The sequence below is a fragment of the Meles meles genome, chromosome 16 (assembly GCF_922984935.1).
Source record: "Meles meles chromosome 16, mMelMel3.1 paternal haplotype, whole genome shotgun sequence".
NCBI classification, from domain to species: Eukaryota; Metazoa; Chordata; class Mammalia; order Carnivora; family Mustelidae; genus Meles; species Meles meles.
Genome location: NC_060081.1, coordinates 67,222,022 through 67,235,499, shown reverse-complemented (window position 1 = coordinate 67,235,499; position 13,478 = coordinate 67,222,022). Strand labels below are relative to the sequence as shown.

Here is a 13,478-nt window from a genome sequence, read left to right as displayed (position 1 = left end):
TGCTATTTAAGATTAAACGAGGTTATCTACGGGAAGCACCTAACATAATGGATGCCTAACCCTTAAAGGCCCTTGGGAGTTGTTAGCTGTGTGAAGGATTCAAGGCCAGTCTAGAAGGGACAGCTGGGCCTTAAGAACTGAAAAATGCGCCTATCCCCTCTACCACTGTGTAGACCGGTTTTTCGTATACGCTGGCATCTTCTAATGGTGTGCGGTCCTCAGAGGCAGCCAGTCCAGACCACAGGTGCAGTGTTGCCGCAGGGCCTCTCCCTGCCTGACCTGGAGTGACGCTCTACCCGGGCCTTCATGGACCGTGAATAATAAAACTTCAGAACCTTGATCCAAACTGTCACTGTCACAAAAGGACTCCACACATAACCTTACAGGGATTTTTATTAAGACCCAGTCATGCATACTAAAATTACATGTTTTCACCACTTGGACGTAGAAAATGCACTAGAAAAATAAACTTTTGGTCAAACACTGAAGTAGATGAATCCACCACCACGTGTCCGTATACTCAGAGCTAAACTGAGTTTCAGTCTGAAGCGGGGAATGTGACCAGTGGCTGAAATGGTGCCCCAGTCTGGTGAGAAAGTGAGCCCGACTCCCCCCCCACCCCCCGTCAGAGTGGGATCAGAGGCTCCTGGCCCCTGGGCAGCTTCAGGCATCCCCCCCCCCCCACACCGGGTTACCACGTGACGTGCCAAGAGGCGGAGGCACAGCCACAATCCCCGACCGCGGCTGACCTGCCCAACTAAGTGTGGAAAAGCCACAAAATGGCAAACAGTTCATCGCTAGCATTTCCATCCACGAGTCACACGGGGCCTTCCTGTGGCACAAGCTCTGTTAAGGACTCTCTGACTGATGATTCCTGTCACTTGGCATTTCGAGCAAACCAATTTTGAGTCGGGAAAGCGGGAAGGAATTTACTTTAGATGTATGAAGTTAATAGGCCCCAATACTGACAGACATCACCAGAGGGACTTCCCTCCCGAACAGTTGAGATGCTTCTGTTTTGGTGTCTCCACAGAGCCCCAGAACAGCCACACTTGCACCGTGACCTCTGCTAACACTTCACTGCCCCGATGAAAGAAAAGGCTTCAAAGGTCAACCTTAAAAGCTAAAAACTTTACAATGAAGTATTATAATAATGCCACAGCTTTTGCCTGCCCAAGTGGAAAAGTAATCCCATGACTGATCTGAGAATCTGGTGGCATTTAAATAAGAAGCTGCCCACTGGGAGAATTCAGAACGGCTCAGTGTCTCATAGGAATTTGGGGAAATTACCTCTTACTGTCTTCTCAAGTCTGGCAAAAATGTAGTATCTTACAAGCTGAAGTGTGTGTAAACCTCTAAAGACAAGTGGGTCCTTGTGAAAGCGAGATGAAGCTAATAAAGCCACTTCTGCCCAAAGCAAGTAAGCTCGGGAGAGGAAGCCAGGGGTGCACAGCTGTTTCTGTACATTTCTTCCGGCCTGTCCCCGTGAAGGTAGAACAGGATTCCAGGAAGAGGCACAATTTCCCAGATTCTGTACAAGAGAAGAGGGAGAAAACCCCCATATTACCTAAGTTTACAGATTCATTTGGGAGCAATTCATTCAGACCTACATCGCCTATAAAATAACCCAGATTGGGGAGGGAGAAAGAAAGAGGCCTCTAAAAGGTAAAGTACAATGTCCTTGTGGCAGTAAAGCCAAATGATGCCTAAACAGAGGGTTTGGAGCTCAGAGTGGGGATCTCTTTAGCATGTGATTCAGGGGGGGGTCAGTGGCTCATTCAAGGCCACACGGCAGTGCAAAGCCAGAACTCGGGTCTCTTGGTCGGCTCCTTTCCCTTTCCTGTTCCCCAGTACCATGAATTTAGGGAAAAGTTACTTTGCAGGTGTTCATGAAATGGACCAGACCTTCTCCCTGAAGGAAAACACTTTCGGTTCTCCCGATGCTCGCTTGTTTGCCCCACTGGTGTACCCCCCGCTCCCAAGCCAGGCTCACCGTGTGCTTGCGTGATCATCCCACCACCCTGCTGGGGCGGCTCTACACAGACACCTGGTGAAGCCGCACAGAAACCACCTTGATTCTCACCCAGGGAGCTCTTGCTTTCACAGTCTGGTCCAATCCTCCTGAGGTGTCCAAACTATTTGATCTCCCTCTGGAACCAAAACCAAGCCCAACAGCTGCAGAAGGCAAACAGATCTTGGCCCTGACTCCTTTCAGAAGCTGAATGAAACCGCTCCCTGGGCCACCTGGAAGGGCCTAGGAAACAGGCAACGTCCTGGTCTTGGAGATCCTTGTCTAGGTGAGCTTACACACACACAAGCTTTTCAAGTCCAGGGACATGGGCCACACGGGCCGGGAACACAGTGCAGCGTGTAAACAGGAAACTTGGTGGGGCTGACCAGTCCCTCTCTCCCTCTGTCTAACTTGGGGGTGGTGGGGAATCTCTCCTTCCTCTCTGAGGTCCGAGAACACCTCTAACCACTTCCCACATCCAAGCAGTTCGGTTCTGAACCTTCTGCTTGAGCCATCCTGCTCGTGCTGTCGAGATCTTTTCAGCAGAGCCGGTCACGCTGTTCCTGGCAGATGGAACTGGGGGCTGCCAGGGGCCTACATGCTGGCACTTCCAGCTCGGCGTGGCCCCTAGAGGATCCAGGGTTGGTACCCACAGGGCAGAGCGTTCCCTGGACTTGGCACTGATGAGGTGAGTCCCTTCCACCTTCTCCAGGCATTTTAAACAGCGTATGAAGATGAGGAGCTTATTCACAGTAGACGGGCCTTTGCCTTTCAGAGCGCTGCCCTCCTCATAGATGGTCCCCTTGCCTGCTGGTTTGAAAAATGCACGAATTTTTAAGGAATGACTATGAAAGGAAATAGGTCAGAAGCCACCAGAAGAACCACCTAGTTTGATGGTTGGGCTAAGGCTGAAGTTCTGACAGGAAGGGTCTGAGGTGCTGAAATGCAGAGCTAACATTCGGTCTCGCTGGCTAGACGAGTCTGTCCACCCGTACCAGAGAGAGAGAAATGCAAGTGTGTTTGGGAGGACGGGGGCCCCAGAAGTGATCTGGTGATAGCATGTGCTTGCATTCATTTCCAGAGACCAAAATCTAAGAATCCCAAGTAATTTAGCCATTCCCTGCTGCCAGGATTCCAGTGTACGGCCAGAGCCTCAGGGATAGAAGGAATTCATATGAACCTTGGTCATCTCACCTGCCCTCTTCCAGTTTAACCCTCCCTACAAAAAGAAGTTGGTTATTGCCAGGTCCCAAGAATATACATACACTTTCCTTAAAGGCAGGGCCAGATGGTAACACATGCCTCTTGGAAAGGCCCAGGTGTACCACAGAAAAGCAGGATCCAACCACTTGCCTCTTTGAGAGCCATGAGAGAGCCATTTGAGAGCCATCTAGGCAGAAAACAAATGTCTTCAATTACTAAACTAAATCCCATTTAATTCAATTCAATTACTAAACTAAATCCCAGAACGTTAGCCAAGGCCCCAGGCGTCATTTCATCCAGCTTCATTTTACAGATGAGAAGGGTGAGGCCCACAGAGGTCCAGGTCTTGTCTACAGTCCACACTTCTGAGGCTGGAGCCCTGGCCTCTTCATTCTTGGGCCAGAATTCTTTCAGCTCCTGGGGCCTGGCATCTAGCATTTTAGGTTGAGTAAAATCACATCCCTCTAGGATCCTGTATGATTGTACTGAGAACCAGGGCTAAGGCTTTGTGGGTTTGGGAAAACTTCCATTTCTATTGCAAGAGTCAGTCAATGAATCCCAGAGGTTCTCTGACGCCTCTGGCTCCCAAATTTGATCAGGAGGTGCTGCTTATGTCCTGATGCTCCCATGATTCGATTAAGGTGCTTTGCAAACCCAGTGTGGCAGCTGGGGCCTGGGCCTCCAACTAGAAACTTCCTGGTGAGCAACCCAAGTTTGTCGTTAAGGTTCACGTGAAAGACACGAACTCCTGAAGTCTCCTGTGTGGCCATCTTGTAGGCACAGCCACGTTCTTTCACAGGAGTGTGCTGACTGGCCAATCAGGTGGTTTTCTCCCGAAATGGGGGACCAAACTGATTTGATCCTGATTTCTCTTGTTCCAAGATCTCCAAGAACCAGATACAGCTTCCAGGTTAGTGGCTGCAAACTGGGATTCCAAATGTTTGGGAATCGCTGGGGACATCTTCCATGTCTTCCGTGGATTAATTCAAGTCACCAAGGGCTCACCCCATGGCTCACCCTCAGACTCTACAGGCTTTAATTTAGTTACGAGGAGCAAGACAGACTCCACGGCACCTCAAATTCTCCTTGCGCCTCGCCAAAGAAAAAGGAAAGGATTTCAAGAGGGTGGTGCTCACAGGGACTGGCTAATAGCAGGAGTAGAGCTGGGACTTCACGGCCCGCAGGGAATCATCACACTGCGCGTCCGAGGTCAGCCCCTCAGGCGGGAGGGCCTGGCCCAGGATGCTGTCGCACACAGAGACCGGCTGGTAGAACTCCCTCACGAAGTCCTCCTCTGAGGCCAGCAGCACTGCATTCCAGGCGCTGATGTCCAGCTCTCCGGCCGTGCCCCCATACTCCTTGGGGAGAATGCTTCTGGGAAGGCTTGTGTGGAGAGAGTTCAGGTCAGACCCATGGAGGAAAAACTAAAGGGGAAACGGAAACACATGTGTCCTCAGGTTAGTCAGTCACCTGCGGGCCAGGTAGGTGCTCAAGCATCTGTTGAATGAATAAAGGAACAGCTGATGGCAACTGGACCCTTCCAGTTCCTCAAAAAGCTCGAGGATCCATAACTCCCTTCCATAGATGCGATGCTCTGTTGGCTGCACCTTCAGAATGCTTCCAGGATCCAGGCCACTCTGTGGCCCGCCTCGTGGAACCCTGCCACCCCCCAGCTCTCCCCTGGATTCCCACAATGGCCTCTGCCTGGTCTCCCTACTTGAAGCCTGCTCTGCAGTCTCCGCTCTTCTTGGCGCTGGTCAGATCATGCCAGTCCTTTCTGTGGGGCCTGCCAGTGCTCCCACCTCACATGAGAGGCTGAAGGCCACACGCTGGCCTACAGGGAGGGCCTGTCGCAGTCTGAGCCCTGTGGCTCCTCTGCTGCCCCTCCGTCCCCTCCCCCTTCCCTCTGCTGCTGCTCCCAAGCCCGGTGTGCTCCCACCTCAGGACAGCGTCGCTGCTGGTCCTCCGAGATCTGTCAGCAGATCCCTCCCTCACCTCCGCCAAGTCTTTGCTCAAAGGCCAGCTTCTCACTGACGCCATCCCTAACCCCCCTACTGAATGCTACAACCCCTTGCCCCTCTTCTGTACTGGCCCCTTTCTCTGCTTCATTTTTCTCCACAGCACTTATCACATCTTAATTCTAGAGAATATACATCCACTGGCCATGTCTCTCTCTCTCTCTCTAGCACGTAAGCTCCCCTGGAGGCAGAGATTTTAGTCTGTATTATTTATCTAGAACACACTTGTACACTACAGTAGTTGATCGACAGATATTTTTAAATGAATGAACATATGAAGGACAAAATGAACAAGATTATGGATCACAAATAAGGTCATTTCATAGATATAAAAGGCCTGTTCCAAAGGCTGCTTTGGCTTTAAAAGCAAGTTCCAAACAGGATCTCCAGGTACTGAGAGAGGTTCAAACCCAGACAGGGACGCCACTAAATTATTCTCAAACCTGACTGTGTATCAGAATCACCTAAGAAGATTTTAAAAGCACAGACTCCTGGGCTCCACCCCTGAACTGGAGTTAAAATCTTCAGGGAAAGGGCCTAGAATCTTTACAAAAATAAAGTAAAATCCTCTTATTTTTGTAAAGATTTTTTTGTAAAGATTTTCTTTTTAAGTAATCTCTATACCCAACGTGGGGCTCGAACTTCAACCCTGAGATCAAGAATGGCACGTTCCACCGACTGAGCCAGCCAGGTGCCCCCTGTCTCTATTTTAAAGTCCTTCCCTTGCAACCTTGAGATTCTCTCTGTTTATCCTTTGAAAAAAAAGGTACAAAATTTAAAACCCAGCCTTTAGAGGGACCACAATGTTCCTAGGCCTCGGGAAGAAGAGGATAAAAAACCAGGCATCACATGCAATCACAGTACTAGCAAAGGGTGAGACGTGGCTCTTTTAGGTCAGAGAGGAAGACCATCTTTCAATGTGCCATCTATCCTTTCTTAAATAACAGGTAAGCTAAAACTCACCTATCTCAAAAACCATGAATTATTCCACAAACTTGATACAGCAAGATAACAAATTTGGTAAACGGAAGGGCTTAAAAGAGCATTTTTAAACCCCAAGGAGCTGTAGTAAGACATCACCATAACTACCTGCCCAACACTACCCTTCTCCCTGTCCTCTCATGCAAGAAATACAATGTTGGTTCACAGTGCCCAGGTCGGGACATTCAATAACAGGTCTAAATGACTACACAGCATTTAACTCTCAGGAGAGCTGCCCACTCTGCTCTCTCCTCGGCCAAATATTATAGACTATTAATTTTATCTTCTTTTCACAGAAAGGATTGCTCGTTTATTTTATCTGTAACTCCGTACTTTCCAAATTAATCATCCCATGGCAAAAATAATAAACTAAGAGAAGTTTATTGACGTCACAAATAAGGGAGCCAAAAAAAAAAAAAAAAAAAGGATCAGGTCAATAGAATCATCACTTACTCTGTTTGCTATTTTCTCCTTCAGAAATGGTTTTATGATGGCAAAAATGCCTTTAAATATTCGAGGTTCATTCACGACATGGACTGCTTTTATCCGAATGGGGAAGCCATCCTGTGGGGGAAGGGAAGGAGATGTTAGAACAGGTGAGGCATCCACAGACAGTCCACAGCCAGCCTCCCTCCTTTAAATCTTCTTTGGCCCCCAAATCAGCCTGATTGGTCTGATTCTCATGGCCTCCTCAAAGCCAGCTTAAGTGGGGGCTAACCAGGAAGATAAGCCTCAGAGAGACGGTCTGTCTTAGGGCCTAGTCTTAGGCCAACAAAGGGAGGGCTGCTCCTCAGGTGGCAAAAAAAACAAAACAAAAAACAAAACTGGACAAAAAACAGAGTCTGTGTAGCTGGATCTGGCAAACATCAGACCTTCAGGATTGGTGTTACCAAAGGGTATTTCTTAGGACGGTACTAGATGTGATGCAAAAAAAGGTTCCACGGTAGGTAGGTAAGTTTGAGAATAGCACGCTATGTAGTCACACGGGTTTCCTGAGCTGCAGGACTATCGTGTGCAAATGTGTTCTCACGAAAGGGACATGCTAAACCACATTTCCCAAACGTTTAACCCTGGAACTTTCTCCCCCCAGATCACCTTAGGAGACTAGAAAACACTGATCCAAACTCCTTATCCTGATACTTGAATCTATGGGGCATCAAAAGAACGGAAGCTAAGGGAAGCCAGAGTATTGGCTCCACATTTCTGATGATGACCAAATGGGACACTGATGTTTAAATAATCAGCCTGGCACCTAGTAGGGGCTCACATGCATTGCGGAATTCACAAAGGAAACTGTTTTATCGCTGGTGCCCCACAGCTCACGAGAGACAGCACCCACGGCCCGGTCAGAGGGAACAAAGAGCCAAACTGTTAGAGCCGTTAAGACTCAGGCCAGGCTACCCATGCAAGGGCTGTGTCCCTATCCATCAAAAAGAAAAAGGAATTCGTGCTCGCTTCAGCAGTACATGTACTGGAGAGAAAAAGTAATTTTTGCCTTGTCTATCTCAGAGGAGTCCCTGTAGGACTGAATGAGTTGTAATGATTGTAGGAGCACTTTGCAAACCATTGAACATTGTGCAGATAGGGGAGGAACTTTCTGGTTCCCCACACTTTTTTTCGTGGGCAGTAAAGCAAGGTTTATTGAGCAATAGCAAAGTGATAGCACAAAGCTCCCGAAGAGGAAGGGGACAAGAGGGTTGCCCTGCACTTAAGTTCTAAAACACAGGGTGCCTGGGGGAGCTGAGTTGGTTGAGCATCCAACTTTTTTTTCTCCCCCAAAGATTTTATCTATTTATTTGACAGAGAGAGATCATAAGTAGGCAGAGAGGCAGGCAGAGAGCGAGAGAGGAGGAAGCAAGTTCCCTGCTGAGCAGAGAGCCCGACGTGGAGCTCGATCCCAGGACCCTGAGATCATGACCCGAGCCGAAAGCAGAGGCTTTAACCCACTGAGCCACCCAGGCGCCCCAACATCCAACTCTTGATGTCGGCTCAGGTCGTGATCTCAGCGTCATGAGATGGAGCCCCGCCTTAGGCTCTGCACCTGGGGTGGAGTCTGCAAAGATTCTCTCTTACCCTCTGCCCTTGCCCCCATACACACGTGCGCGAGTGCATACTTTCTCTCTCAAAATAAAAACAAAAAAACCCACACATAACACACAAGATGTTAAAGCACCTGTCCAAAACAGTCCAACAGGCTCCCTGTCCCCAGGTCCCAGAGGGCAGGGCAGGGTCTAGCACATCAGACAGAAACACAAATTCTCAGTTTCACTTGTTTGAATTGCTCCTCTGTCTTCTGAAGAAGGGAAAAGAAAGAGAAGGGGGGAGGAGGGATAGGGGGAGGAGGGGGAGGGAGGTGGGGAGGGAGGGAGAGAGAAAAAACATACCTAAAGCCTTTCTCTTGCCCTAAAGCTGACCTTGCCCAGACTAAAGGGACCTCAGAAACTACTGGAGAATCTGACGAGAGTTGAGTGGTAAACAGGACATTTACATTTCTTCCCATAATGTTTTTGAATCTTTCAGACTGTAGAAGTGGGGTTTGTGTATTATGTGAGCCCAGCGGTGAACAGACAGGGCTCCCTGGGAAAAAGCCCAAACCGCCACAGAATAGGTACACGACAAACAAGGGCCATACCTGAAGGATGCCAATGACCTTTTTGGCTATAAAAGGGCCAAAGTGAGATGCTTTTGATAAGCTCACTCCTTTGTAGTCTGCAAGAATCACGATTCCATTCACTTGGGTTTCTTCAGACTGAATGAGTTTTTCTAACGTCAAATATATGGCTCGGATGTTTTCAGTAATTGGGTAGTTGCTCGGTATCCATCTGTCTGAGGTCGTAAGAAATGGACGGAATGTTACAGAGATGAATGCGAACAAGTCATCACAGGCCAGGATTTATCTCCTTGCTAGAACTCTTGTTTAAAAATGGAAAGAAAGATACTCTACCGGCATGACTCTATTCAGGTTAGTAAATGGGACACCTTAGCAGCAGCTGATGTTAATTCCAAAGGCAGCAGCACGTTCTGAAATGGAAATGCAACTGAGCGCTGAAGTTAAAAGCCGGGGCTCTGAAGTCAGACACACCCGGGGGTTTGAATCTTACCAGCTGCGTGAGTTCCTTCCTCACTCTGAGCCCGCATCTCCTCAGAAGTAGGAGGGGATCGTAATACTAACCTTAATGGTCATCTGTGCTGTCTGCCAACAGATGTGCGCCCAGATTTTCATACCACTGCCCCGAGCCACTTCTTCCCACGCTAGCCCTGCGGTTTGGGTACCAGTGACCTGCCTCCTGGCGGCAGAGGCGGACATGGTCAATGCGGGTCTTACATCCTCCTGGCCACAGTGCATGACCCCAGCCTGATCAAACAGGCAACGGGGACTCCATTCTGCGACCGTGGAAGATGCTCCCTTAGTATTCCCTGTATATGTAAGGAATCCTTCCTTTCGCTGGGAAGAAACGACAACTTTTTGACTGTTAAACCGCTGTTCTCAAGAAAATCCTACCAGCACCTGTGTGTCCTTTCCTTAGGCAGATGAAACTCCGCATGACTGCCGCCACCACGGGGATATGTAATATGTGCAAAATTCCTATGAACAAAGTCTTTGTCGGAAAGCTATGCCAGCTTGCTGTTGGATGTTGCTGCCAACTACACCTGCTTCTGCATAACCGGAGGTCATCCTTCTCAAGAACGTATGTCCCGAAGAGGCAAAGCTAATACCCAGTTGAGAACAAAACCTCCTCAGGGTGCCTCCCCCTAAAGAGTTGCATTGGTGGGAAGGGTCTAGCTCTGCTCCAGATATACAGGGCGGGGGGGGGGGGGGGCGGAATTCATCTCACAAGCAAAGGGTTGAAATCGCGCAAGCGCCAAGTGTTGAAACCATGTAAGCCAAGAGGTGAAACCAGTGTGCTAACCTGTTTTGTAATATCCTTATGCGTTGAGTACAGAGGAGTAGTGGGAAAAACCTGCTGACTGGTTCCTAGGTCTGCTGGTGCCCTAAAATCTCCAATGCATTGCTTATTTTAAAATAAACCACCCTAATTTTGGAAAGGTAAAAACAGCAGGTTCAGCAGCTAACACTGTGCCTGGTACACAGCAAAGGCTCAAGAGGATGGTTTGGTTTCCAAAAAGGGCTTGGTAAACGACCGAAGTGATGTGGCTTTAAGACAGAGGACAGCGCAGGGAGGTCTCCACTCCCCGTTAGGCATCCCTTCAAGAGGACTAGGTACGCGTGAGCAGAAGAGGGCTCCCCGCAGGCATGTTCTTCTGCTCCTGGCTCTGGTTGGGAGAACACTGCGATCTTACTTTCAGATTTTGTCTCTGATCTGGTCTGACAGAGAATGATAAGGCGGTGGGGGTGGGGATCAGTGGACAATGTCCCTTCACTCCCGAGTTGATAGCACATTTGGTCCCCCTAATTAAAACTACTGCCAGAGAAATGGAAGATGTCCTGATTACCATCAGTAAGTATTGAGATCAAAAAGTGAATCTAGAGTGAATCAATGGCTTAACAAAGTAGAGGAATGGCGGGAGAGGAAAGGAGGGAAAAGTGGAAGAGGCATGTGGCAGATGGACGGACACCCTTCCAGTCACCCGCCCGGCCCCCACTGATGCCTGCCTCACCTACTCACAAAGGAGGGACGGGGCAGGCCTGTTTGTACCCTATGATCCGGGCTGCTTTCTCAGCCCATTAGATTCTCCATGCTAGAAATTGGGAATTTCCATGGAGGAACTTAACTGGGTGGCCCAGGGAGCCTGGGCACTAAGGGGTAGGAGACCTTGCCAGGGGCATGGAGGCAGCAAAAGCCAGTCTACAGAAGAAGAGTCAAGAAGATACACACCGCACAGCAGAAATGTGTGGCCCAGAGGGGTACACAGATGGACAGAGGCAGAGACAAGGAGAATGGCTAGCTTAGTTCCGGATCGGGGAATGAACTGGATTCTGGTTCTGGGGCCCGGGGCCCTGGGAAAGCAGCTACACTTTTGTCTCACCGGTTCTGCGGGAGGCTCCTGTTTCATCAGACTAACTCCTTCCTTTTTTCCTAAGCCAGGATGAGTAGCTTTTTGTCATCTGTCATCAAAAGAGCTTTGAGCAAACCGGGGAGAAGGCAAGGAAGACGGGGCATGGGAGAGAGGGTGCGGGGCACACGCATCCCACACAGAGCAGGGCATGTGGGCCCCTGCCCACCGTCTCGGGGAGTACCTGGGCGCATGCACAGGATGTGGCAGCCCCGGGGGTCGGTGTGGGGCAGCACGGTGAGGAATCCCGAAGCGAGGACATCCTTTAAGGCCGAGGGCTTCAGGTTGTTGAAGACCTCGGGCCAGCTTCTCCTGCAGCTGTGGTAACTGACCAGGAGCTGCAGGGCTCGGTCGTAATCGAACTTGCGGGCCCGGAGGAAGCGCAGCAGGAAGGCGTCGTCCAGGTTGGTGCTCAGGTTCGGGCACTCCTTCCGCACCATGTCACGGAGGGCCTGCACGTCTCGAAGTCTCCATTCCGGCTTCTCCTGCAGCTCCTCCCTGGCTTTGGTGACCAGGTCCTCCGTCAGCGAGCACACATAGCCGGGAGGCTCGGCTGGCGGCGGCAGCTCATTTTCGGAGAGCGAGGCCGCAGAGGGGCTGGTTCGCAGAGAGTCACTTTCTTCTGACATTAGCTACCAGGATCCCTGCCAAAACACAAACCCTGAGCCAAGTGAACAAAGCCCGGAGCCACTCACTTCAGGGCAGCTCCATGTGGGGCAGGGGGAGGGGCACTTCGGTCAGAGTGGGGGTGCTAAGCTGGAATGAAGTGGCTCAGAACCCTGTACCCAGGTCCCACCCCAGACCAAACAGAGGGAGGATCCCCACCGAGGCCCCTGGGCAGCTGCAGCAGGAGACACACACTCCCCACCCCACGCCGCGGCCTTGCTTCCAGATGTACGGATGGTTGCTCGACCTACGCGTAATTCGAGAAATGTGAACTAAAACAACTCTCAAAGTCAGATTGGCGAGAATGCAAAATGGGCGCTGAGATGCTTGCTGTGGGTCAGAGAACAGACTGGCCTAGCCTAGTCAGAGGGCAGTTTGTCGATCTCTATCAAAATTTAAAACCACACACCCTTTGGCTCAGCATCCTGCTTCGGGGACATATACTTGCGTGTGTGTGTGCAAAATACACACGAGGAGGATCACTGCAAGTACGATTATAAGGGGACAGGACGGGAAATACTTTAACTGCAAACCAGCTGGAGACTGGTTAAATAATATCATCCCAAGAATGGGATACTATCACTCATGGAAAGGAATCAGGCAGGTTTTTATGAACTGACACATTAAGGAAAAGAGCAAGTTGCAGAACAGTGTGCGTAAGATCATCTCATATTTTAAAAATATATATCTATATGCTGAGTGCACCTAAAATTTCTGTAAGGAAATACCAAAAAAAAAAACCTGTTCCCAGTGGGTTCCTCTAGGGAAGAGTACTGGACCACAGGATACTTAAGGAGGGAGAGAGACTTTTTCCTGTACTGTTTGACTTTTTTTGCCCACACACATATGACTTAGCATGATGGCTGTGAAACTGGGCTGGCTGGCTCTCCCTGGAGCATAACTGAGGGACGGCCCCAGCTGCTGTCCCCCTGCATCCTTCGTCCAGAGGATGCCACTTTCCACAGACTGCCCCCAATGACTGAGTGAAATGTGGGCCTCCTCTAACTTTGCCTTGAGGTTCAGCCTGAACCTTCTGTGGAACTGCCTGGCAGTCCATGACTCCGTGTCCAAACCTCCTTCCCGGGGTGGCTGGACTTCTGTCACTGTCTGAAGCTCTCCCTGCAGCTTCTGCAGCTCCCCTCCCTTTTCTGCTTCACAGGTGCTTCTTCCAATTGATTTCTTGCATGCCTGATCTCACCCTCATCCTGATTTCTGCTTCTTGGAATATCTGAACACATTTACTGAATAAAAAACAAAAACAAAACAGCTGCTTTACATATCCCAGGAATAAGGTAGCAGCAGCTGTCCAGTTCTAAAGCCCAAGCTCCTGTCCACAGACACCACTGGTCCCTGACTCCAAGCTCAAGGAGAACAGAGCACATCTCAGGAGCCTCTGCACAAAGCTAGTGCCCAGGTCCCTCCCCCGAAATCTTAGGAATGCCCACTCCATTCCTCGCATTCTAACCTCCAGCCCCACCCAGCTGCTTTCATTTCCTCCCAAAGCTGTGTTTTCTTGTCTTGCTCACATCCTGTTTCCTCTGGCTGGCTTGTTCTTCCTCCGGCTCCTCACCTGACCAAAACTG

General features: G+C 49.9%; 1 protein-coding gene across 7 annotated transcripts in view; it reads right to left on the bottom strand.

Annotated features, from left to right (window-relative positions):
- Positions 1-375: 375 nt before the first annotated feature.
- The window catches only part of TTPAL (alpha tocopherol transfer protein like), a 38,177-nt gene continuing 25,074 nt past the window's right edge, over positions 376-13,478 (bottom strand). For all 7 annotated transcript variants that reach the window (XM_045980708.1, XM_045980709.1, XM_045980710.1 and 4 more), the window contains 4 exons: positions 11,414-11,873; positions 8,846-9,039; positions 6,667-6,777; positions 376-4,638 (listed from right to left, as the gene is read on the bottom strand). In XM_045980708.1, coding sequence (XP_045836664.1) covers positions 4,360-4,638; positions 6,667-6,777; positions 8,846-9,039; positions 11,414-11,858 — 1,029 coding nt within the window. In that variant the 5' untranslated portion in view covers positions 11,859-11,873 and the 3' untranslated portion in view covers positions 376-4,359. The remainder of the gene's footprint in view (positions 4,639-6,666; positions 6,778-8,845; positions 9,040-11,413; positions 11,874-13,478) is intronic.